Raw genomic sequence first — 25,772 nt, forward strand, 5'->3', positions numbered from 1 at the left:
CCAGCATTATATATCACAGAAGATAAGGAAAAGCAAGATAGGGCTACTTTAAGTCTCTTTCAATAAGCCATTGGTCTACAGAAGAGCATCTCTGAATGAACATGTTGAACCTTGGAGCAGATGGGCTACAGCAGCAGAAGACCAGAAGACCGGGTGCCTTTTCTGTCAGCTAAGAACAGGAAACTGAAGCTACTATTTATACAGGCTCACCAAACGTGGACTATAGAAGATTGGAAAAACATTTCCTGGTCTGATGAGTCTCAAGTTCTGCTGCAACACTCACAAGGTCAGGTCTGGAATTTGGCGTAAACAGTGTGGAAGCATGGATGGATTTTCTTGGCACACTTGGGCCCCTTAGTAGCAACATCCTTCCTGACTATTGATGCTGACCATGTCCATCCCATCGTCAATGGACATGCAAAAACTGGTTTCTTGAACATGACATTGAATTCCACTACTCACTAGCTTTCACTAGATATAGATTTTTTAACAATACATGATTATAGTGGTTGATTTTTGTTACACTTGCATTTTTGATCAAACTATTATTAAATAATTGCACATTTATCAATCCATTTTTAATATTCGGTATTTTTTAAATCTATGATTTTCTTAAGGTTTTTACCAAAATATTTCTTGGCCAGGGTCAGTAAGGTCTCTGATTGCCTGGAGAGCACAGCACCCCTTGAAACTCCTTTATGAGAAACCTCGATCAGACTTTGTCCATATATTTAAGAATAAGTATGCCTAAGGTTGAAGATTTGTTTGCCTATATAAGCAAACAACTGTTCTGATTTTAAAAGGTTACATTAGAAAACTTGTCATGGCTGTGCAGCTTTTAGGTTCTTTAATTAGCCTTTTCTGCACGCAGTCTGCTTGTTGTCTCTGCATTCACACAGGGTTCCCCTGTGTTTCTTTTCAATCACACATCAGGTGGATTGTACTCTAGCTGTCCCACAGGTATGACTGTGAGAGTCTGTCTATCTGTGTTAGCACTGACTGACAACAGATTCAGGCTGTTTACCTGCTCTCCGCCTCATACATACTAAGAAAGGCTCTAGGGCACCATCACTATGAACGGAAACATGCAACAAGACAAACTGAATCAATTAAATGCCACATCAGGATTTGTTACTTGAACAAATAGGGCCACCCAGTAATCACTTTGTTGGAAAGCCTACTGGTGGAACAGGTGATGGAATTTGAATTTTGCCAAGGCATTAAAAACAGCACAGTCACAAATGAGCTAGGGGCATTCATCACACCATGCTACAGCCTGATTTCCCCACAAATTTAACCAGAAGTCATCATCTGTCACAGAGCTGTGTGCCTGACTAATTTAATTTCATAAGCTGTTGAATGTCCTGAGAGGAACAGAGAAACAGGATCGAGATTGGATAATATAACACCAGATTCATGAGTATATGTAAGAAGAAGATATGAAGATATGATAGGATTACATGAGATTTAATTTGCAGTTTATCATCTTTGATCTATTGCAGTAATAAAAAAAAATAAAAATAAATAAAATCTGCCTGAAAACCAGACTGGTTTTTGTAGATGTGAGATTTGAGTCCACATAAAAATGCTATATAATATTTTATTACCTACAATACAAAGAAATTTTCATATAAGAAATTAAAAAATACTTCCAGAAATAATTTTCTATAAATCTTTTCTTAAAAAAGTTAAGTTATTAGTTACTGTTAAAAATTGATGCTATATTTTTTGAGTACACTGACGGTCATAGGTTTCACACTGACTCTCCATACCTCTCACTTCATTTCACTACAGAATGAAAACAGACTGGCATGAGACTCGCACCCCTCTTGAGATTTGTTTTGATCAAAGGGAAACTCTTCACCCCACATATATATATTTCAAAGTTACATCACTTCTGTGTAATGCAGTTTTACTGTTTTGAGCAGGGACTTCTAAACTCTACCTTTGCAGTGACTTGTGGCAGTGGATAAGTTAAGTATGTAAGACTGTAGTGGAAAAAAGTAAATATATTTAGCATATTATAGCAAATGATGAACCAACAGCATGCACTTTAAAAACATTTTTTTTAGATTACATTACCATTTAACAAAAAGGGAAAGTTAATTAATTATTGAAACCAGCTGTTTCGTGGACCTCAGGATTCAGCTGGAAGATCTTCTCCTTGTCAAAGTAGTCCAAGGGAGCAAAGTAGAGTGGTGCTTCCAAACATAGGTTTCGCAGCCTCAGCAGAAACATGAGCAGGATCTCAGAAGATCTGAGGGGCAAAAACCTACAGGTCACAGTAGATCAGGGTTCCCATCTGCCACAGGGTGATCTTAACGTCTCCATTAATGCCAGTGGCAATGTACACAGACTTCAGACAGTCAGTGCTAAAGAACAGCAGGACTTTCTTGTCCTTGAAGAGCCCCTTGCTGTACCTCTTCTCCTGTGTGTAGACAATGTCCAGCAGGCTATCCATCTAGACCTTCATCATTGTAGGTACAGATGACTTCATTTAGTTTTATTTTGTAAAACCTTTTGTTCCATTTGTTGGAACACTGTCTGAACCAGCTCTCTTAGATAGATGGATGGATAAATACTTTATTGATCCCAAAGGAAATTAGGGCATCCAGCAGCTTAACACATGCAGTAAATTGAATTCAAACAATGGAGGTATAAACTATACCAACTATACTAACTTCACCACATTTCCAAAGTTGTATTTCTAATGAAAAACCAACAACTGGTGAAGCATGCCATCTCAAAATAACTATACTTCATGTATGCAGCGGTGTGACAGTAAGCATGTTATGAATTCCTCTCAAGCTTTTTTGTTCAATCTTCAAGGAGATACTGCCTGGAAACGCTTGTCATTATCTCTGTATTTGAGCAATTATTGCATCTGGCCTCTCTTCATCACAGCATGCTTTTCTCGTCCAACTGTAAGTGCTAGAGAAGAGATGAGAAGTACCACTCCAGGACTTCTCTGCTCAAGGGTAAAAAGCGAGAAAACAGTGCTTCAGTATAGCCTGAAAAAATTTACAAAGGACCCCCCCCCCCCCCCCCCCCAAAAAAAAGCACATCATAATTAGATGTACCCAAGCCTTCCCTAATTGACCAGCCATTCATATCTTCGAGCTGTTCTATAGCTTATTGACTGTGATTTTAACACCAGATTAGGGGATGAAAAACAACACATAAGCGCATTAATTAAATTACATTATTATGTTGCTCCTAACAAATGGCATCTTTAATTTCCTGATCAAATACATTTTAATGAGGAGGAAGAGGACTATACTCCTAGGAGGGAAAGGTTTATGTATAATAGCAGCACATTTAGTGAAAGATGAACAGATGTGCCATCTCCGACTTTTCCTGTTGTACTCACATCCCCACATACACTCCTCCCACATGTCAGCCCATTAAATCTTACTTTTAGTAATGCATTATCATGAATGTTATGTCATCATTCTTATCCCTGTATCCCACTGGTTGACCTTAATGAACCCAGCTGATACAGAGACACAAATCTGCACTATCCTCCTCCCATGCTCTTCATAATCACTCCACAAACTGCACAACAATACAAATCTGTTTGTCAGAGCAGCACGTTGGCAGCCACACTCACACAGCTGCACATGTTCTGAAAGACCTGCGAACATCAGAGGGAGGTGGATGGGAAGAGCGGGAGTGGAGAACAGATGACCACGGGAAAGGTGGACATGTGTGTTTTTTTTGAGATTCAAGCCTGTCAGATGAAGGTGACGCTACAGATCAGAGCACAGCACAGAGGAAGATGAACAGCAGGAGTGTTGGTGTGCTTGCTTCTTGTTTGGATTGTGGAGGCTGTCTGAAGTGAGTGCGCTCTGTCCATCAAGCCTAATTTAAGGAAAAGCGCAAGTGGTTTTCAGAGGGTTTAGCTACAGGTAAAGCTGAGTGTGGTTCATACTGGGGCTGAGCTGAGGTGGACTCCTACAGGCGACTTTTGTTTTTCTGCTGAGGAAATGGAGGAAATTTGTTCACTTTTTGGTCCCACTTCTTTGTCTGCTCATAAAGTACAATCCACCTTTATTCACGGTCCTGCTGAAAAGTCTGCTGCGTTAACAGTAGCGACTCTCCTGGCGCGTAACATATACCATATTGGTGGCACCGTGGCTGTACCACAGAAATGCAGGCTTACACAGACTGGTAAGTTGACATCTGTGCGTCTGTGTGTTTTAAGCATGTGTGTGAGTCTAGACACTAACACAGACTGAAGTCAACAAATAAGAGTTGACAGCATTTTTGTCATGCTTTCCCCATCGTTTAGACTTAAATTGATATATGTTGTGAAAAACTCGCATCTTCATGTTTTGTTTCTGTACAGGTTTTCTAAATGTGTGCCAACATCTTGCATATTGAACACCTCACATCCTGGTGCTATTCATAGCACAGGAGCAGAGCAGGAGCTCATGTTTATGCAATGGAACATCCCCAGAATAATCAAATTGCTCACTTTCAGCTACCATAACTTTGAACCCACAGAAGAGTCCTCATGAGGGAAGATTTTTCTGGTTTGTTTGTTGATTTTTGCATATTTTATCTCACATTATATTGCCGTGTAAATGTCATTTTGTCTTGTGGACCGAATCACATCTTGAATAAACTTGAGTGCACAAAGCAAACCTGCAGGTAACGAAAGCTGTGTGGCAGAAGCCTCGATTCGGACAGTTTTATTCTTGTCTGAATGCAGTTTGTTTTTCAGTAACCAAACTGGTTCAGATAGTTTGAGTGTTGGTGCCTTATGCCACATGAATAGTGCATGAAGGATCAGGCAGATGCTGGTGAATATGAATTTATGTAGTTATGAATAAATTACAATAACTCTTTGGACTGTTGTCCATTCTAGTCATCACCCTTAGACCAAATCTTAACAGAGATCTCATACAGGGCCATGCAAAAAAATGAAATATTAGCCCGAGTTGATTAGTCAGTCAAATGAGGGCATAGCTAATAGGACACTCACATCAGTGTTGTGATTAAAAAAATGGCAGTTAAGATTGAAAATGATTAATGAAAGCTGTTGTAGCTGATAATCAAATACCAGGTGTTATGTGAAATGTGTTTGCGGTCCCAGGCCTTATTATATGGATCTAAGTGAGGACAGGCTTTGTTCATCAGGTTATCACAGAGGCGTCTTCATCACCTACCCCATTAAAATATGTTTGAATTTCCTTGGCCTCTGTGGAAAGACAAAGCTTTGATCTGCTCTCTGCTGTGCGCCGACAGAGATGATGAGATTTTACACATGCACGCACATAAACTGTCACACACACAGCACAGCAGTAGATGCATGTGCAGCAGCAGAGGAAATGGAAGCTAAAAAGTAGAAAAAAGAAAAGCTGTTCTTCATTTTTTCTACTCTCCAATAGGTAAAAAAGAAAGGAAAAAAAAAATCACATTTTTCATACTTGGGTGGAGCAGCCATGTATTTCTGTATAAAATCCTTTTTTGGAAGGTTGCAGGGAGAGCACCGGTAAAGCACAAAGACCACCATCACAGGATAACTTGCATAAAAATGTCAAGTGAGGTTAAAAAGGCAGTGAATTCATTTTTGCAAAGGTGTCTCTAAGAGAGAGACTAGAATTACAAATTTGAACTGAAACTGTAAAATTTATATTCTCCTCAGATGCTTTGAGCAAATAATACTTCAGGGGAAATTGGACAAGGTGTTCAGGGCACTGATTATTTGATTCAACATCACTGGTCTTCAAAGAGCTCCTTAAATGAGTTCTCATCTATTATTGTGAGCCGACTTCCCTCTCCTGGGCAGCTATTAACCCACCTGTTCTCTTCCATTCTGTTTTTTCAGTGTCCAGCCTAAATTCACTCACCTCCAAAGGAATTGAAACAGTGAAGCCAATCCCTTTATTTTTTCTTTAGACTGAAAACATTTGGGTTTGACATTAAAAGATGAATATGAGACAAAAGAGCAACAAGTCAGCTTTTATTTACAGGTATTTACATCTGGATCTGATACACAGTTCAGAAGATAGCACCTTTTGTCGACTGACAGGTGTGTTTTGTTGCCCAGGTGCATCCTGTTGCATTGATTATTCAAACAATAAATAGCGCAGAATGTCTGCACTCAGGTTCAGATTTGGGCTTTGCCTGTGCAGATTGTGCATTTATAGTTAGAGGAGTAACCAACATGAAAACCGAACAAAAACATTTTGTCTGCCAGTTTAAAGAAAGATGCCACCAAACTGATTGACAGGTCCTATATTATGCAGATAAGATAAGATAAGGAGTTCATCAGGGGCAGGAAATGAAAGGCTTTAGACTGGCCTAGTCAATCTCCAGACTTAAACTCTAGAGCATTTTACCTGCTAATGAGGAGGGCGTAAACCCCCAAAACAACAACTGAAAGAGGCTGCGGTGAAAACCTGGCAAAGCATCACAAAAGAAGAATGTAAAAGTTTAGTGATGTCAGTGGGTCACAGGCTTGATGCAGTTATTGCAAGTAAAGGATTTGCAACTAAATGTTGTCTTATTCACTTTAATCTATTTTAAGTTTATCTATTCCAATACTTTTGCTCACAAGAAAAATGAGTGGGTTCAGACAAAAGGTGCCACCTTGATGTAAATATCTGGAAATAAAAGCTGAGATGTTGATCTTTTGTGTCATATTGATTCTTTTTATGTCAAACCCAAACATTTTAAGTCTACAGTAAAAATAAAGGGATTGCCCTCACTGTTCTAATACTTTTGGAAGGGAGTGTAAGTTTGAGATTTGGCTCTTTTGTGGTGCTTATCATGGTGATGGAAAACAGAGTGACAGGAGAATGCCCGCAGAAAGGTCAAGGAATAGCAGGGATGGATTGAAGAAAATAGAGCAAACATGGAAAAAGAAGCAGCAAGGGAGGGAGTGAACTTACTTTAGGTTGTGCTTCTATGCAAACAGATGTTGAAATTATACCTGCATGTCAGTCCTCTATTTCTGGAAAGCTGCCTTTTGTTGGCTGTTGAGCAGGATGGATAAATTAAAAAAAAAAAAAAAAGACTTCTGTATTCCCTTTGAGCATTTTCTTGTGAAATATATCTGACTGCCTCTTGGAAAAACACTTTTACATATTTATGCTCCAAGGGAACAGTGGGCATGTACTTTCTAGGGCTGGTGAAGAGCATTTATTCACTTTGGGCCTGATTTGTGATGTTACATATCTAACTGCTGGCAGAGTGATGCTGCAACTTGTCTTGCAACTGCAACTTGTCTAGTCTGAGTCATGGATTTTAAAAGACTGACACAGCGAGCTGAGAAAGACTGTGGATATGATTAGCATTACAGGAAACCCACATATGACAGAGTATTCCATTGAAATCCATTGTTAATGAAGCTGTGGATTTCATAAATGGCTATGTGTGATAAATAATGTAACATGGCCTATTTTCTTGTTTTTGATTAATTCTTTTCCCTGAATGTCTCTGTGTCTTCAGTGTCCTATTATTTTCTACAGCCCTGAAGGCTCCTTACAACACTATAAAGTACTTGCTCATCCATTATGAGCCAATATAAGTTGGTGGTGTTCCCTACAATGTGATAAATGATTTAAAATGGCTAAGAGTAAGAAGTAATTTAAAGCTGGATATAAAAAAAATTACATTTAATATTTATATAGAACTCTTAGGGGATGTAATGAAACCTTGTGCCTCATATCCTAATTCTTCTGAACTATCATGTACTAAATATAACAAGAAGCTCTCAGAGAGCGTAAACCTCTGCCAAGGCAGCTCACTCTCTGGGCAGTATTTACTTTTAAGGGAATAGTATTCATTTATTTTCTTTGTTCTTTTTAAACATACTTTAAGAAGTTTGTAGTGCCGTTAAAAGCAAGTGCAAAATGCAGGCTTTTGTTATTCGCCCTGTTGAAACCCATTATAATCTATTTGACATAATTCTGAGTATAATTTTTTTTTTAATATATTTTATTTATGTGGATATAGTGCAAGTGTAGCATTCATTTTATTGTTTAGTAAAATTTGTTTAAATGTTTGGTAACAAATATCAAGTGAAAAAAGTTTTTGATCAAGTTTATTTTGTTTTATAAAAAAGTACTCAGGAACATTGTACATGTATTCAAACTGCTATGTATTTAAAAGGTTATAATCTGTTACTATAATGTACAGAAAAAAGTCATGATAAAATAATGTGATATTTTAAATCCCTGTGTATTATTCCCTATATGCCCATAAGTTGTCAATACAAACAATGGCATTAAGAAACAGTCTTTTTTTTTTTTTTTATATATATATATTTTTTGCATTTTTGGCCACAGCGGCTTTTATCATCAGTGGAGGGAGACAGGAAATGGGGGAAAGATACAGGGGAAGACACGCGGACAAATTAGCAACAGGCTGGGACTTGAACCCACGCCGCCCGCACTGCAACGCGGCATATGTATGTGGTCGCTGGCTTCACCACTAAGCCACCCTGGCGCCCAAGAAACTCAGAGGGCTCAGAGGTCAAATGTGACATGATATTTTAAATGTTTATGTAGTTGCCACACTTGTAAGAATCCTAGTCGCTAAGTTATAAGGTTTTTTTTTGGTCAATTTACAACCAATAAATTATGAAGTTGTCCATGAAGACCTTGGTGGATGTAAGGTACATTTTAATGGATTGTCAACCTGACCCCACTCTACACTCCTGCAAAGTTGTATGAGAATTCATTCAAAACTTTTCAAACTATCATATTTACACATCACACACACACACGCTACCAAAAACACAACTTTTTTAGTGGAGGTAACAATGGGGCAAAAATTATGCCACTTTTGTTTTTTTTAACAGTTACAGTGGTAAACAATATTAACACTTTATCACTAAAGAATGCACAAGACTACAGTGTTCAGTGAATGCTGATTAAACTGGTTGCATTAAAGCTAATTGCCCAACTATAGTTTTATGCACTGCAGAATATTTTAATGTCACTGTGAAATACATTTGTTCATTTGACATTCACAATGAGAAACTACATAAGCAAATATCCCAGCAAATTTAGCATTTTTTTTAGGGTTTTTTTGTAGTCAATTTGATTTAGGCCTCAGTCACACAGGCCTGGAGACCAGCTGGCAACCTCCTGGTAATCTGTGGCCACTAGAGAAAAATGACTCTGGTTGTTGAGTGGTCGCTGCTATGAGGTGAAATCTGTTACAAAGAGCGCGCTGCACCAAAAACCTTCTTGTGATTTCTTTGGTTGCCAGCACATTTCTGTGGTCGCCCATAGATTGCATGCAAGGTGCCAACTTGTCTGCAAACACTCACCAACCACTCGCTAAAGTGGTAGTGAAACTGTGAAGGCCATGATTCTACAAGCCAGAAGCAGTGAATGTTATAAGTTCAGAAGTATGACATCAGGTGATATTTATCTAACACGAGCTTAAAATGGTATAAAAAAAATCTGCTGTATGAGAACCAAAAGTGCAGGCAGGCCATTTTCTTTGTGTTATATTTACATAAATGCAATTATTATTTTGTTACTCCAATCAGATAACAGAAACTACTTTTGCAAATGTGGTGACTCTGGAATAATGTCCTTCCTTTATTTAACCAATATTTGTTATTCTGTAGCCATGCCATGTGCCATTGTTTTGCCAGTATGATCTGTTTATACTCCACACCATGTGATTATGGTCCTGAGTCATATAATTTATTGAAATGAAACAAATCATAACCTCCTTCCCAGGATGCTGCTCTTGTGGCTGCTGTAATAGGGTTTCACAGATCAACTAAATAATATTTATTTGCTAAACAACAAACGGAGGGCACTGCATTAAATGAAATATTTCTCACAGGATAGACTAACAGAAATATCCAGTTCTGCAGCTTCTGTCTGCTCTGTGGTGCTTTTTTAGTATCATCTAGCACAGGGTTTAAGTTTTATGGCTCATAATTTTACCATTTTGGTTCACTGTGATTACTCATATTAATCTTAAGAACATATTTTTTTCAGCAAAGCATCTTTGATGGACTCAGTGTATTATGTGTATATATATCCAGTGGATAGAATAAAAATAAATAAATAAATAGTTCCCTCAAGAGTTGCTGAAGGGTTGAGTAAATACTGGCCTGGTGGAGAGAAACATGAATTCAAATGAATGTTAATGCTTCTCTTTGTTTGCTGGAAGTATAAAGAGGCAGCATTTTGCTACCACAATTGGTTGTTCAACTTCAAATAAAATATCTTCGTATTTGGCTTATAACCTACTCAGCAAAAACATACTTTTAACAGTGAATTTGTATTTTAAGCTGCTTCTTTTCCCGTGTTTGACCATTTGTCATATCAGATGTTCACATCTCTAATCCTTTTATATAAATTCAAGCACATCATTTATAAACAGTGACCCTTGCAGTCCATTACTGTTGGCTAACGCCTAAAGAGCAGTTAGCTTGTTATATATATTTGCACAGTCTTCTAATGTTTGTTCTTCGTTGTGTTATTAACATGACAGGTTGTGTGACTATTCTTGCATTTATGATGTGCTATGAGCCTTCAGAGGTAATACGCATCTTTTGGACTCGTTTGCTTTTAGTTGTGTTTCTGCACGTCTCTGGAGTGAGCATCTGTGACTAAAAGAACTCATCTCGTATCGAAAGCAAAATACGTGCTAAGCCTGTCCTCGGGACAGAGAGACTGCAGATTGCACTCAGCGCTCTGCTGAGTGTGTGCCCTGCCAAGTATGCTTAAATACGTGTTTTAGAGCCACAAGAGGTTTGACTTTTGCTGTTTTTGAAGATAATCGCCCATGTCATCAAAATATGGATTTTTTAAATATTTTTTTGTGTAGTTGTGTCTACTACTACAACTGTAATAGATTTTTTTAATTTTTTAATTTTGACATGAAGCCTTTAGACAGTTTGTTACGACCTGGCTCAAAAGCCGCAACATAAAGTGGAGACTGACACCAGAATTTTAGGTGCAGATAATCAGCAATTAGCAGCACCTGAAACACTCTCACTGCCACTACAAAGAGACTACAGATCGCAGAGGGGCGTAACACAGCTACAGTTTGTATTTGTAAACCCTGAAGACTCATTAGGTTCCTTCAGCACTGATTTAAAAAAAAATAAACAGCTAATAATCATGCATGCATTTAGTTGCAGGAAACACATTTTCCTAACCTCTTAACCATGACTGTTTTTGAAATAGATGCTATGTTAATTTCATTAAATAGCACATTGAGATTTTTGTTGAGGGACTGCATGAATGGAAATTTACACCAGCGCTCACCTTCATTTAAATACTGGTTCAGGAGAAGAATTATCATGAACCTTATGGTTGGAGTAAATGTTTGGGCTTAAGGGCAATGGCTGACAAATGTGTTTACGTGCAGACTGTGATGTTTATGTTTTATTTGTTGTCTTAAACTGTCAAAGATCCACTTTGGTTTGCAAAATTAACATTAATTTAACATTAAGTGGTATATAGCTACTTTGGGTAACTGCAAGTACTACGGAGTTTTCCTTTCAATTGCAGCCTGTTGTTGGAGAGTAGATGTCCATGAATTATATAATATAATAATATAATAATAATATATAATTATATAATTGTTTGCTCTATCACAGTTGTCCAAATTCAGTCCCAATCACAAAGTATGTAGCTAATAACTAATTTACTAGTTTTCAGCAGCAGAGGGTTCTTGTAGGAAAATCTCTTAATACCCTAATAATTATAGAATATTGTAATGTAAAATAAGGCATCAGTACATACTGAATAATGACCACTAAACAGCCCTTATGCTGCATCTGTTTTTAGGGTGCATAGCTGCAGCATAAGGGCTGTTTAGTAATGACTACTAAATTGCCCTTATGCTGCAGCTATGCACCCTAAAAACAGCCAGCTGATAGTGGATACTCGTACCTTAATATAAAGTGTTACACTTCACAGTAATCACAGCTCATCTTGAAGGTTTAGGAATGTAATTCCTCAGCTCTAGCCTGCGGTATGGCTGCACATTACACATCTAGAGGAAGAGGTTAATTCATCATCCTAAACCTACTGAAATAGTTTATAGTTAAATGTCTACTTATCAGAAGGCAGCCTGTTTTTCAAAGTGGGGGAGCACAAACCTGGAAAGTGTAGAACTGAGTTTTTTTTTTTTTTTAGATACAAATATAATCCAGTTTCTGCTGATTTTGTGGATCATTTACTAAGTAGCTCTATAAAAAAAGAAATTATTGTAAGTAATTATTATGGGAAATGTGCAATCACTCCTGTATTGCCCCTCATTGTCATCAATACAAGTGTGTTTTCTCTCAACTTTATCTGAAAAAGATGATCTCTGGTTGAAATGTTGTAAATTGTGCCTGCATAGGATAAAAACATGAACAGGGAACAGACAAGGAGTGTGGGGATATTACTATTATTATTATCACTACTATTCAGCAGCACCAAATGATTTGTGTCTTTTTGAGAGTGCCTTGGCCTTGAGGACTTGGCTCCAGCGTATGTGTTGGCAAACATCTGACTAGATTTTCCTTAAGAAAGTCATTTAGCTCATAGCAACTCCAGAAAGCAGGCAGTGAAGCTGGCAGTTCCAGTTTTTGTTACTATATTAGCCATGGCATATTTTAGATCATCACATCAGCATCATATTTGTTGTGGTGCATCTTCTACACGGTGACTGCAAAGATATAATTAGAGAAATGATGTATAGAATTGTTCTCATCAGGTCTATCTTAGTAAATAACTTTCCCAGAGAAAGCAGAGAGTTTCTCTCCAACCACATGTTTCTGTTCTATCACTGTCAAAACTTAACATTTAACTAAAATGATAATTAGCAGTTCATAAATACAGTCTGGTCAAGGGAGGGAGGAGGCATTTAAAATGTGTCAGCAATGTTTTAAGGCCAGATATCTGAAAACTTAACAGTGAGTTTATCAAGTATTTCATTCATCTTTCTACTTTACTTACTGTAAGTGTCAGATGTATGTATCTACATGATGCATGTTAACATAAAAATGATGCATCCCTACATGAAAATGTGAAATATCCTCAGCCACGCATACACACATACACACAGAGGCGTGCACACACTCCACTAATGAGGATGGAAATCTCCCCGTCTCTCTGCTGTCATCCCTGTCTATATCTGTGCCACCAGCTGTCACACAAAGTAAAAAAGTTTGAAGCTTTGTCTTTTATCCTTTCTCAAAGCTGGACAGTACTAGGCACTCAAGCAATCAAACTCAAAGCCACTTCTTGCCATCATTTCAGTCCCTCTGCTCTCCTCTTCAGAACACTTTGCCCCCCTCCTCACCATACTTCAAGTGTCTTTAATTGAACCTTTGCCAGTAGATAACTGCCAGAAATTGAGTTTTCAGTTCCTGCTATAAGACACACATGAGTACTATACTGCTACAATGTAATGCGGGGGCAGAGACCTGACCATCGTCTGCCTGTGTTTACTGTGAAAATATTAAGCATAGATTTGCAATCAGCATGTTTGTGTGTGTTTAATATTAAAGCTGATGGGCAGAGACTTTTATAAATACGACAGTATTCTCATTTTATTTTTTAAAAAAAGGTATGATGCAGCAGGTGCACATATCAAACCTTGCAGCCCAGCACTGAAGTTACCTAACTAGCCGCCACAAACCCTTCTCCACAAAAACAACATCAACAAATCATAGTTTCAATTCATACTGCTCACAGTGAGGTCTGTTGATAATCCAGAGTAGCAGCAACACAGATTCTGCTTTTGAATTATTTTAGTTTTTTGAAGAAATATATTCAATACTGTGAGACCCGCAAGGAGAATTGTATTCAGTCCAGTTGGATTGGGGAAGGGGGAGAAATCTCAGAGACAGACACCAGAAAGCACTGACAGACTGAAGCAAACGTATCTGCATAGGTATGCAACAAATTCACCAGCTCTGAATGCAGCCAAATCTTCACTCCCACCTGCTTCATCATAATGTGAAGATTTTTTTTTAGACATTTCTTTAGGCCCTCTGTGAAACTTAGAACAGAGACATACACATCAGACGAGTCTCTCTCTCGCTCTCTGAGATCTCTTTACTTCTTCCTTCTCTGAGCTGCTCTTAGGAGCAGGTCAGAGGGGTAACAGAAAAGCAGCCCTGTGTGCTTACACAGAAGCATCTCTGTTCATTTTGGAGTCTGACCCACATCAGCTGCTGGCTGAGTAACCAACTGTGTGACTCTGTAACACTTTACCACACTTCTTCCTGAGAACATACAGTTAAAGCCAAACACCTGTTCCTCTCTTTTGTCTTGATATAGTGCTCTACTAACCTTTTTCGTGTGTGTGTGTGTGTGTGTGTGAATTTATTTGCAGTGGAGAGATGCATGAGTGTTATGCAGTCGGGGACACAGATGGTAAAGCTGAAGGCAGGATCCAAAGCACTGGTAAGGCTCTTCTACCTGGATGAACATCGTTCCTGCATTCGCTGGAAGCCTTCACGCAAGAGTGAGAAGGCTAAGAGTGAGTATGCACGCACGCACGCACGCACACACACACACACACACACGCACACACACTCACCACTCTGCATGTACACAAAAACACATACATGAATTCTTTTTGCATATGGCTTTCTGTTCGGCTTTCTTTCAAATTATGCTATAATTTCTAAACTTCCTGATACATTTGATGGGGGAAAATATTCTTTATTAGAACATTTTGTCATAGTTTGTCTAAGTTGAAGGAGCACATCAAGAGGTACCACCGAACAAACCTCCAACCTAAGTGACCATATAGATTAGCCTCGATGCTTACTAATCATATGTGAGGTCCCGGCACAAAAAACAGCTAAAATACAGGACCTTAATAAACAGTTGTTTGTCTGCATTTCCATCACGGTCTCAAGATTCATACTGAAGCTTAAATATTAGAGGATTAATACCCCTAATATTTAAGATTCATACTGAAGCTTAAATATTAGGGGAATTAATCCTCTGAGAAATTAAAAAGTCAGCTGTCTTTTAATGTCATTTTTAAGGGCAAGTATACTGCGCTTCATCAATAGGCCATCTATCATATGGTTTCTTTTGTAACTCAGTATTTCATGCATACCAATCTACATATTTTTTAAAAATGGTGGCTCTAGTTGCATTTATTAATGTGCAGTTAAGTTTGAAAAATTGTCTTGAGTAAAAGTAGTGTTTACCTTTGATTTACAATAGAAAATGACTTTTGTGTAGAATACAATGATTTGCCACAAGGTGCTTTCTGGCCATAGTAGAGTATATACATTTTGTATTTACAGCGTAAGATATGTGCTATTAAAAATCAGATCATTTCTCACAGATTGTTTCCCTTTAGTTTCTGAGAAGAATTCTTCTGCATTTTCTTCAGTTATGTTATTACAAGACTGTGCTACCATAAAAACTGTGTCCTATAGATTATTGTAATATTATAAGGTCACTGAATATAATACACAATACACAAATACACAAATAATACACAAAATCTCTCTGTTTGTTTTTCCACAAATTCCTCCTACACAATCAGGCCCTGAGCAAGCAAAATTTGAACAAAGGTATATCTTTGCCTTCGATCCATATCAGATATTATGATGTCATCATGTTGCCTAGTAACCACTACCCATGGGCTAAAGTGACGCATTTGTAGTGTTTAAATACCTATAACACTGTAGGAAAGCATTGTGTCATTTTTACTTCACAGCAGTAATTTAATCTAATTTCTATCCACAAAACTTTAATTATGCATGATACTATATATTATAACAGCATTATGTTGCCTAGCCATCTCTTACTAATGGTCTAAAATCACAGACCAAATGATACTGTAGCATGGACATGTAGTAGTATAATTAATATGAATTTGGTTTAAAATCAGAAAATCATTAAAAAAAATTCAAAAGCAAAATAAATAAAATAGAATAATTTTATCGGTATCAGTGGTTGTCATCTACACCTGTTTAAGTTGTTGGAAAGATTATGATTTTGGTGTAATGCAGAAAAAAAAATCAGCTATGGCCTGAAACAACGTGTTTTTGTTTTTTAAAACTAAACAAATGTTACTGAGACAATAAACCCCACTCTCTGCTCTTTGCATACATAATTGTTCGAACATACAGTTTTATATTGTACTGTTTCAAGAACTCAACAGTTAAGGCTATAAAAAGATATCAACACAAGATTATTTCTTCTTATATAACACAAATAATACTTTTTTTTTTTTTATTTCCTTTTTTGCAGCCATAAACTTCTTTTTTTTTCTTTCCTGGAATGTCTGTTGAAGTTTAATAATCTGAGTTTACCACACTGCTCTGGCTCTGAGAGGATTATCATTATAGGTTTCACAGCCCCCTCAAAGCACCGTTGGCTCTTTTTTTATTTTGCATCAACCCACTAAGGCATACATCTGTCTATGGACCTGTCCTTACATGTGTAGATGGCAGTGTGTGTGTATGTGTAGACTGTCAGCATTAGATAAGCCTCTTAGATCCTCTCCATTGACATGATTAAGAGAAACACACAACAGCTGCCTGACTATTTCTTTGAAAATGTGTGTGTGCACCGTCTTCCTTAGCAGTGCCAAAACAAGGCGGCCATATTGTTGCTTTCAGTCATACTGTAGCAGTATTTCAGAGATGAGATTATGTAACAGGAAGTGATGTGGTATGAGAGTGTAGTGTGGATAATTCTGGAATGGATCATGACGAAATGTATTTTAAGATGAGTAGTAAGACAGGTAACTGAATAATGAAAAAAAAACAACAACTCACCAATCCTTTAATTAGTCATTTAAACATCCTGCTAAAAATGATTTTTGCATTGATGGAAGTCATTAAGAAATTGTTTTATAGACATAAAGGGAAAAGCAGCAACTCGAAGAAATGCATAGAGTGTACTGTAAATACAGAAAAAGGTCATACTTTACTGCAGGGAGTCTCTCTTTCCTCACAAAGACACAGACTCAGAGATAGCTGGGTTTATACTCCAATCTCATTAGGCTGTGATATTCTGAAGCCTATAGGAGCTACTTATATTCTTTCTCTGCCTTTGTGTATCACATAAAAGCAGAGCATGAAGGAACCTGCATCTTTTTAATCATAGTTATTTTTCAAAAAGTTAAAGGATAATACCACAGTGTAAGTCCATATTTTTTTATTTGTCAGCAAATAATAAACTTTAATTTTCCTGTCCTGTCTCTTTCAGCACCCAAACCAATTCAACATTGCTGCAGAATGAATCTTTAAAAACTAGTCATGCCCTTGTCTTTCTATTCTCTCATTATTTCTCCCTCTTTCCCTTTCCTTCTCACTGGCAGTTTTCACAATCAGAATCATGATCCGAGTGCACTGTTATGCCAAACATATTTGCTTTTACAAGAAGAGCTCTATAAACTCTCTTTAGGCTCCTCTTGTTAATGTTTGTTTTTTATTTTATTTATTTATTCATTTCTATTACTGTCCAAAAAATATGAGTGCAGGTCTGACAGACAGGAAGAAAAGAGAGTAAGAAAAAAAAGATAGAGGGGAGAAAACAGAATAAATAAGGGGACAGAGCACAGGTACACATAGATACACACATTTTAAAAAAGTATGTTAAAGGTTATTCTTCCTTCCCACAGTGTTTGATTAAATTTGATTGTTGGGGTTTTCTCTTTAATATTTTAGTGTCTTTAATTTGCAATATAAAGTGACTTGAGGCGACTGGCACTATAATGCACTATGATTTTCAAAATAAGTTGGGTGCTCTAGTTTTTTTGCTATAATGTTACCAAATCAGAAGTTTATAGTACACTTTAATGTAGAGCAAATGGATGTTTGTGAGATTAACGTCTGTGCACATATTTGTCATAATGATAGAACAAGCCAGCCAGTGCAACTGTGCCACTTTTGGATATGTTTTTACTATAACAATATTATACTTGAACTTGAGTATTAACTATTATAGTACATTTTTTACACAGTTGTTGCTTTTTCAAAAGTTTAATATTAGCAGCCTTTCATTTAATTTGTAATTCAGTATCAACTAGAGAGAGAAATTGTGCCTTTTTAATTAATTATTTTCCTCCTTCCTTCTCATCTTTTCACTCTGTCAGTCACCATCGATTCACTGTATAAGGTGACAGAAGGTGGTCAATCAGACATCTTCCATCGGCATGCGGATGGCGGCTTCGACCCAGCCTGTTGTTTCACAGTCTATCATGGAAACCACATGGAGTCCCTTGACCTAGTAACATCAAATTCAGAAGAAGCCAGAACTTGGATAACTGGCCTCCGCTACCTGATGGCCGGAATCAGTGATGAGGACTCATTGGCCAAGCGGCAGCGTACACATGACCAATATCCTTTAAATGAATAGCTGGATACAGATCACTGCTGTCAGGTGTCTTGACTTCAACATCAATTTTCTTGGAAGAAAAACAATTTTGTATTCATACACTGTGTTGCCAAAGGTATTCACTCACTCATCCAAATCATTGAATTCAGGTGTTCCAATCATTTCCATGGCTACAGGTGTATAAAATCAAGCACCTAGCCATGCAGACTGCTTCCACAAACATTTGTGAAAGAATGGGTTGCTCACAGGAGCTCAGTGAATTCCAGCGTGGTAGTTCCAGTGAAAGGAACTCTTTATGCTTCAGTGTACCAAGACATTTTGGACAATTTCATGCTCCCAACTTTGTGGGCACAGTTTCTGCCTCTTCCAACATGACTGCACACCAGTGCACAAAGCAGGTCCATAAAGACATGGATGAGTGAGTTTGGTGTGGAAGAACTTGACTGGCCTGCACAGAGTCCTGACCTCAACCCGATAGAACACCTTTAGGATGAATTAGAGCAGAGACTGTGAGTCAGATCTTCTTATCCAACATCTGTGTCTGACCTCACAAATGTGCTTCTGGAAGAATGTTTAAAAATTCCCATAAACACATCTTGTGGAACAACCTTTTGGAAGCTGTTATAGCTGCAAAGGGTGGGCTGACATCATATTAAACCCTATGGATTATGTTCATATGCATCTGAAGGCAGATGAGGCAATACTTTTGGCAATATAGTGTATATATTTTTAGTTCTGAAGGAAGCGTTTAATCTTTCAAAATAAAATTCTTCACTACAATGTGAATTTCAGTTGTTTTTTCTTAAAAAATAATGTACTCACTCAAGCAGACTCTCAACAGATAATTTGTAATACTAAAGCTTCCAATCAGAATGTTTTTACTTAATCTGTTTTCATATATCTATGTCTGTGTTTCACATTAAACAAGTGGAAATGCTGGAAATTATCTCGAAAGGTAGATAGATAAGGTAGATAGAAATACACATAAAACCCACCTCTTTTTCCTTAATGTGTGTGCGCCTTACATGGATGAAGCAGACGTTTGAAGAAGCCGATAAGAATGGTGATGGTTTCCTAAACATTGACGAGATCTACCAACTTCTTCATAAGCTGAATGTCAATTTGCCACGCAGGAAAGTCAAGCAAATGTTTCAGGTCAGAACACAAAGTCATTCCAAGTATTCACCCTTTACTGTCCACAGTGTTAAGTAATAGTATGGGATGCTAATTGAAAATATACTGCTAAACTAAACAAAAAACATACAGTCAAACAGACATTCACAGTTTCACATCTTTTATATGCAATATTTTGCTCAAAGTAAATTTATATACATTTTACAAAACTTCTCATTGCAGAAGGTTTTCCATTTTAACACAGACGCTCAGCTGATTTAATTATTTTGCCTGTATGTAATTCAAATAAATATGTTAGAACTATTAAGTAGTTGTTTAATCCTTATGCAAGAGAGGAACTTTCATAGGAAAGGAATATTATAATGTAAGGAGACAAGTAGTTGCAGACAGGTATGTTATTCCATAAATCAATCTCATTTTACATCATGGGTCACATACAGTCCAGTTTCATCTTCCTGGGTTGGGCCAGTAAAACTATTGCCCATAAAAAACAAACTCCAAATTATTCCCATTACTTTCAGTGTAAAGAGGTACATGCATGAAGTACACATTCAATCCCTGCGATGCCTGAAGAAAAATGAGTGCGATTTCAACACACCTCTTAATTTGAGTTTTTCTAGATAGAAAATGAGCTGCAGTAAATCAAGGAAACCAGTCAGTGCTGCTCATTGGGTTTGCACAATCAGAAATAAAGGCCTTTATCCTACAGATAAAAAAACAAAAATTATCTGTGATTTTTTTTTTACTGCTATTGTTAATAGCAGAAATAAAATCTTTGTGTTATTAAATTGAAGACTAACAGTACAAAAACACTTTTTTTTCTTTTAGTGGTTTAGCTATTACTTTGCTATATGACAGGTTATACTTTTATCAGTAAGAAGACTGTAAATCTGATGAAAACACAGTTAAAGGTTCAAAATTTATGCCCTCCTCCTTTAAAGTGTTCACAAATGGAACTGAACAAATGGAGTCCCTCCCTAACAAATTGATCCAGCACCAAGGACATCAGAAATAATTACAATAATTTGACAATTTGTTACTGTGAAGACCCAAACCAGGCCATTTTTCATAAAACTCTTAAATCATTCTTGCATCCCATCATGACATCAAACAAATAAAACTCAACTTAACTGCCTAATTATGGCTATGTAGATGTCCTGGAACAATAGGCAACCACAGCCACAACTGTCAAGTTGCTCAGCTGTGAATAGTTCATAAAAGCATCTGTGTTTCACCATTTTAACGACACAAATAAAAACTGTAATAAACTGTGGGTAGACCCATTGCTCAAATGTAGAGGCTGAAAATGGTTTGAGTGCCTTTAAGCTTCTAAATGGCTCTTTACGAGAACACATTGTACAGTAAATCCCTTTTTCAGCCAAGAATTAACTCATTTTTTAAAATAGAATTTGCTGATATGAAAAAATCTGAACAGTGTTTCTCCCTTAAGCCTCCTGTTCTCTAGCCCTTCAATAGTTCACAGTTGATACAGTGAATTTCAGTGTTTCATCCCCTCGTAATGGACTAAACTTAAAGAGTTCCATCTGTGGGTTTAAATTATAAAAAAAAAAAAAAATTTACTATATCTTTTTCCAGTAACGCACTAGGAGACAGGATCATTTGAACAGCTTTTGGTGCTTAAAATATCCAAAAGCTGTTTGTTTTCTGTCCATATATTCCAGGTTAATCACACTGATTTATCCTTTTCGTTGTGTGTAGATTCTGTCTGTGATCGAGTCTCCAGTGTTCACACTGAACTCATTATGGGAGTGCGATGGAGGCATTAGCTGATATTATTAGATTTGATGTCGAATGGGCCCCCGTGAGGTCCAGGTAATATGAGATGCTGGATCCCACCAAGCCGACGGCGCAGGGTGGCAGGATAGAATAAGGAGTGAGCCCAGCTGTGTATGCCTTCTGGAAACATCTAGTGAGATATGAGTAAAGGGGAAAAAAGTGTATGTGGCGGTAATGTGTTTGTGTAATGTGTTTGGTGGTGTGAACCTGTGCTGTATGAGTGTGAAAAAGGAAGCTACTTCTCAAAAGATGGGACAGTATGTGGCTACAGTGTGCACATCTGCACAATTTTAGAGTATACGTATCGTTTCGTATCTTGGTAGGGTTGATAATAGCTTTTCACTTACAGGACGTGCGATATAGAAGCAGGAGCTTCATGCATTTAGTCAAATATCAGGGAACAGATAAGTTTACAGGTGGAAAAAAAAACTCATGGCACTTTTTGTACTGCAGAAAAAATGTCACACTGAATTACAGCTTCACTGAGAGAAACATTAGCAATAAATTAATAAGCCTAACAAATCTTGCATTTGTAGTTTTGGTCTAAAAATCCAAATATAAAAAGCTTTAGTCATGTTGTCAATGACATATCACTCCCTCATCACCACAGGAAGCAGACACAGATGATCACCAGGGCACCCTCACATATGAGGAGTTCTCTGTCTTCTACAAGATGATGTCTCTTAGACGGGACCTGTACCTGCTGATGTTGGCTTACAGTGATCGGAAGGACCACCTGACAGTGGAAGAGCTGGCCAACTTCCTGCGCAATGAGCAAAAGGTGTGCCAATCAAATTCTCATCTAAAGCTGTTAAAACCCAGCTCAGTTTTATGATTAGAAGTGCAAAGCACAGTCTCAAAAATCAGCTCTTTAAATTGTAATTCTGCCTCAGAAAAGTGGTTTATTATATTCCTATTTGCTCTATCCTTGTTACTCCAGTGTTTAACTCCCTTTGTCTAAGCTGTCTGCCCAGAGGAATCTGCTCCACTAAGCCAATGTATTGCACCTAAAATTGGTTTGTGTCATGGGAGCACTTAACTTGTTTTATATGACTTTTCTTTGCTCTTTTTCTTTCTTCTCAAGGTTTTCTCTTATTTATTTTTTTTACACATTTTTCCCCTTCTCTTACATTTAAGTGGTGTAATTTTTCATCATGTTCTGTTTTCAGTTCCCACCCTGAGATACTCCGGTTAATATGGTTCTAAAATTTAGCTGCACAGTTTAATATAAAAATGGGAAATCATATTGACTTCCTCGACCTTCTAGACTAAATGAAACCAGTTATTTACTGCATTTCAAAAGGTGCAAATATGGGTCTTTTCATATATTTTTTTCATTTTCTTTCTGTATAGATGAGTAATGTGACTCCAGAGTATGTTGCAGAAATCATTGACAAGTTTGAGGTGTCTGAAGAAAATAAACAAAAATGCGTCATGGGGATCGAAGGTAACTTTTATTTCTTTATCTTCCTTTTCAAAATTTGCTATTTGCATTTGCATCCAGTCAGTCTTTCTCTATTTCCTTCCCTGTGTTTCTCATGGCATGTCATCACTCTGCAACACCATTACTTATTTTGTGATTATTTTTCTTCCTCTTAATATACCAGCTATTGACAGAGTTGATGCCATTTTGATGTTCTGGAAGTGATGACATGTAAAGCTGAACTCATTATGTGTCTTATGACTGACACTTTGACTAGAGACAAATAACACATAGTGTTGTAAAAAAAAAATTACCCTTGATGTATGGCCTTTCTAAACCCAGCAAATTCAAGCCAGGTCATCATTGACTACACAAAATTTATAAAGACATTTGACATTCACAGCAACATTTTTTGTTGCTGTTTTTTGAATTCCACTTAATACTATGAAATATAAAAGGATAGCCACGAATGGTTCTGGTTTTATCTTTCAGTGTCATTTTAAGTTACACCCTATGTACTCAAAAGGGTGACCTTAAAGGAGAAGAAGGTGTGAGGATGGATGAGGGTAGCCAAAGTGTGAAAATTGGCAAATCAGAATGTGGGCAGTGAGAAAGAGAAGAGTGAGTGCGGCCAGAGCAGATGAGGGAGTAGGGGACAGAAGGTCTAACTAATCTTGTCTCTTGAGGCATCAAGTCCAGCATTGTGTGTATGTCTGGTGAATCAGACCAGTATTCCTCATTCCCCCCATTGCGGTCCTGAATTACGGGTGTTCAAATAGGAGTGACAGTGTGAAGATTTAAATGAATGTTTTTGTATAGCATGAAGACTAACATGTATTGCACAGTTTTCAGTCTCTTTACACCTGTTTTTCTAACACATGAGTATTCATGTCTTATATTGTACTGTTAAAATCAAAACTTTTAATTTCAGCCTCTGTCTTATTTTAATTCCCCTCCTCAGTCTGATTTCCCACATTAACTCTCTGCTCCTCTTCCTTCCTTACTTCTCTTGCTCTTGGTATTCCTGTCTCATTTCTTTGCATTCTCACTGGATGAAAGGAAACTTTCTTTCTTCATGCTGTATCACCCCCCCCCCCCCCCCCCCCCCCCAAAAAAAAAAAAAGTTAAACCATGTTTATATCTAACAGTGTCGTTTGAAGACTCACAGCTCTGGTTTGATGCCAGAGCACTGTGGTTTTAGAGTTGTTTGTCATCCATTTGTAGTTCCTGGAGACTGACTTGGTAATGCAAAGATGAAGGAAGAAGTTGTATATGAAATGATCCAGTGGATTGTTGTTGGGGAAAAAATATAACTAAACAACAAGTACTGTTGAGCCACAGGGAATACCATTAGGGTTATGTCATTAAATTTCATTCACACAGCAAAGTGACCCATCTCAATGAAGGAAAATTTTGATTGTATATAATACAAAAGCTGTAAAACATGATTGAAACTATGCTAAAACCTATATTATATACATCTGTTACCCATTATCTTTTTTTTGGTAATTAAAATTCATATTTTCCTTCAGGTTTCACAAATTTCATGCGCTGTCCCACATGTGACATTTTCAACCCTTTGCACCACGAGGTAAATCAAGACATGGACCAACCTCTCTGTAACTACTTCATCGCTTCCTCCCATAACACCTACCTGACCGGGGACCAGCTCCTCTCCCACTCCAAGACTGACATGTATGCCTGGGTGTTGCAGTCCGGTTGCCGCTGTGTAGAAGGTAAATATTCATCTCTATTTAAATGTGTGACCTGACCCATTGCATGGAAGACAATTGAGCATGTAGGAAAAAGTAGGAAAAAGGACAGTCCATGGTGTACCCTGCCTCACGCCCTATGGTACCTGGGATAGGCTCCAACGCCCCTGTGACCCTGAATTGGATAAAGGGATGAAAATGTATGTATGGATGGATAATAGAGCACTTGCATTACACTACTTCACTTTCAGGGTCCTGGTGTGCCTATTGCCTAATGTTTCATGTTGTAGAACAGTACACTCATTAATGCAACTAGTAACACCTGAGCCTTTCTTATTGTAACTAATAAATATGTCAACAGTGAAAATGTACTACTGTAATTAGATGAGATAGCTTTTTTGGAGGCTCATAATTATAAAAAATTATTTTCATTTCAGCATGTATTAAATTGTGTCATTGTTTTTGGTGACAATCACTGGACAGATTCTTTTGGATACGAAAGAGCTTTACTTTAACATAAAATGTAACCTACAACCTCCAATACCTCAACTGGTAATAACCTTTGCAACATGCTTTTTCTGAGGAGAGAACTGCATAAAAATATTTTCTATATTTATGAATCATTTCTCCCTCTTCTTCTACAGTGGACTGTTGGGATGGTCCCGACGGAGAGCCGATGGTCCAGCATGGCTACACGCTGACCTCTAAGATACCATTCAAGTCTGTCATAGAGACCATCAATAAATATGCCTTCATAAATAACCAGTGAGTCAAAGCTTCAGTGTGTATGTGTGCATATTTATGTGTATGCATTTGTAAGAGAGAGACAGAGAGAGATTGAGTGTTTTTGAGTGTTTAATGGAAACTAGACATTTCCATTATCCCATTATTGTAGTGGGAGAAAACAGCTTTGAATACCAAATGGAAATGCTGTTTGGCTTATTTATCTTTCCATTTTACTCACTAACATGATTAAAACATATTTTCTCTTTTCTCACTCTGTTATAATGAAATATTGATGAATATGTTGAAAGTTTCCTTCGAAATGTTTCACAACAAAGTTGCAGAAAGTAGACAACAAGGTTTGTGTCTTTCAGATATTACTGTGATTCCTGGCACTAAATGGCACCTATTACCCAGCCATCTGCTTAGCAGCACTTCCTCTAGCTCCCCCAAGGAGCCATGGTTTGTCTCTGTTGGGTCCAACATTACCCAAACAAAGTGTTGAATGATGCAGCTTCCTGCTGCCACGTTGGCTCAATTTGACATCCAGTATTGCAGCTTCTTGTGATGGCAGCGACTGTGTTATAAAACCATTTATCTTTTTCTAATAAAACCATATTGGAGTACACTCAATTTCTATAAGTAAACAAGAAGTGGGACTACATTTGGCAGCTTGTTGAACTA

General features: G+C 37.4%; 1 protein-coding gene across 4 annotated transcripts in view; it reads left to right on the top strand.

Moving 5' to 3' along the window:
• Nucleotides 1-25,772, top strand: part of plch1 (phospholipase C, eta 1) — a 69,315-nt gene that overhangs the window by 18,885 nt on the left and 24,658 nt on the right. For 3 of the 4 annotated variants that reach the window (XM_030744450.1, XM_030744448.1, XM_030744449.1), the window contains exons 3-9: nt 14,320-14,466; nt 18,058-18,301; nt 19,325-19,454; nt 21,841-22,011; nt 22,584-22,677; nt 24,186-24,389; nt 25,010-25,130. In XM_030744450.1, coding sequence (XP_030600310.1) covers nt 14,320-14,466; nt 18,058-18,301; nt 19,325-19,454; nt 21,841-22,011; nt 22,584-22,677; nt 24,186-24,389; nt 25,010-25,130 — 1,111 coding nt within the window. Of the gene's footprint in view, nt 1-3,986; nt 4,171-14,319; nt 14,467-18,057; nt 18,302-19,324; nt 19,455-21,840; nt 22,012-22,583; nt 22,678-24,185; nt 24,390-25,009; nt 25,131-25,772 lie in introns of those variants that run through there. The other variant, XM_030744451.1, reaches the window with a different exon arrangement.

Source organism: Archocentrus centrarchus, chromosome 13 (assembly GCF_007364275.1).
Source record: "Archocentrus centrarchus isolate MPI-CPG fArcCen1 chromosome 13, fArcCen1, whole genome shotgun sequence".
Lineage (NCBI taxonomy): Eukaryota > Metazoa > Chordata > Actinopteri > Cichliformes > Cichlidae > Archocentrus > Archocentrus centrarchus.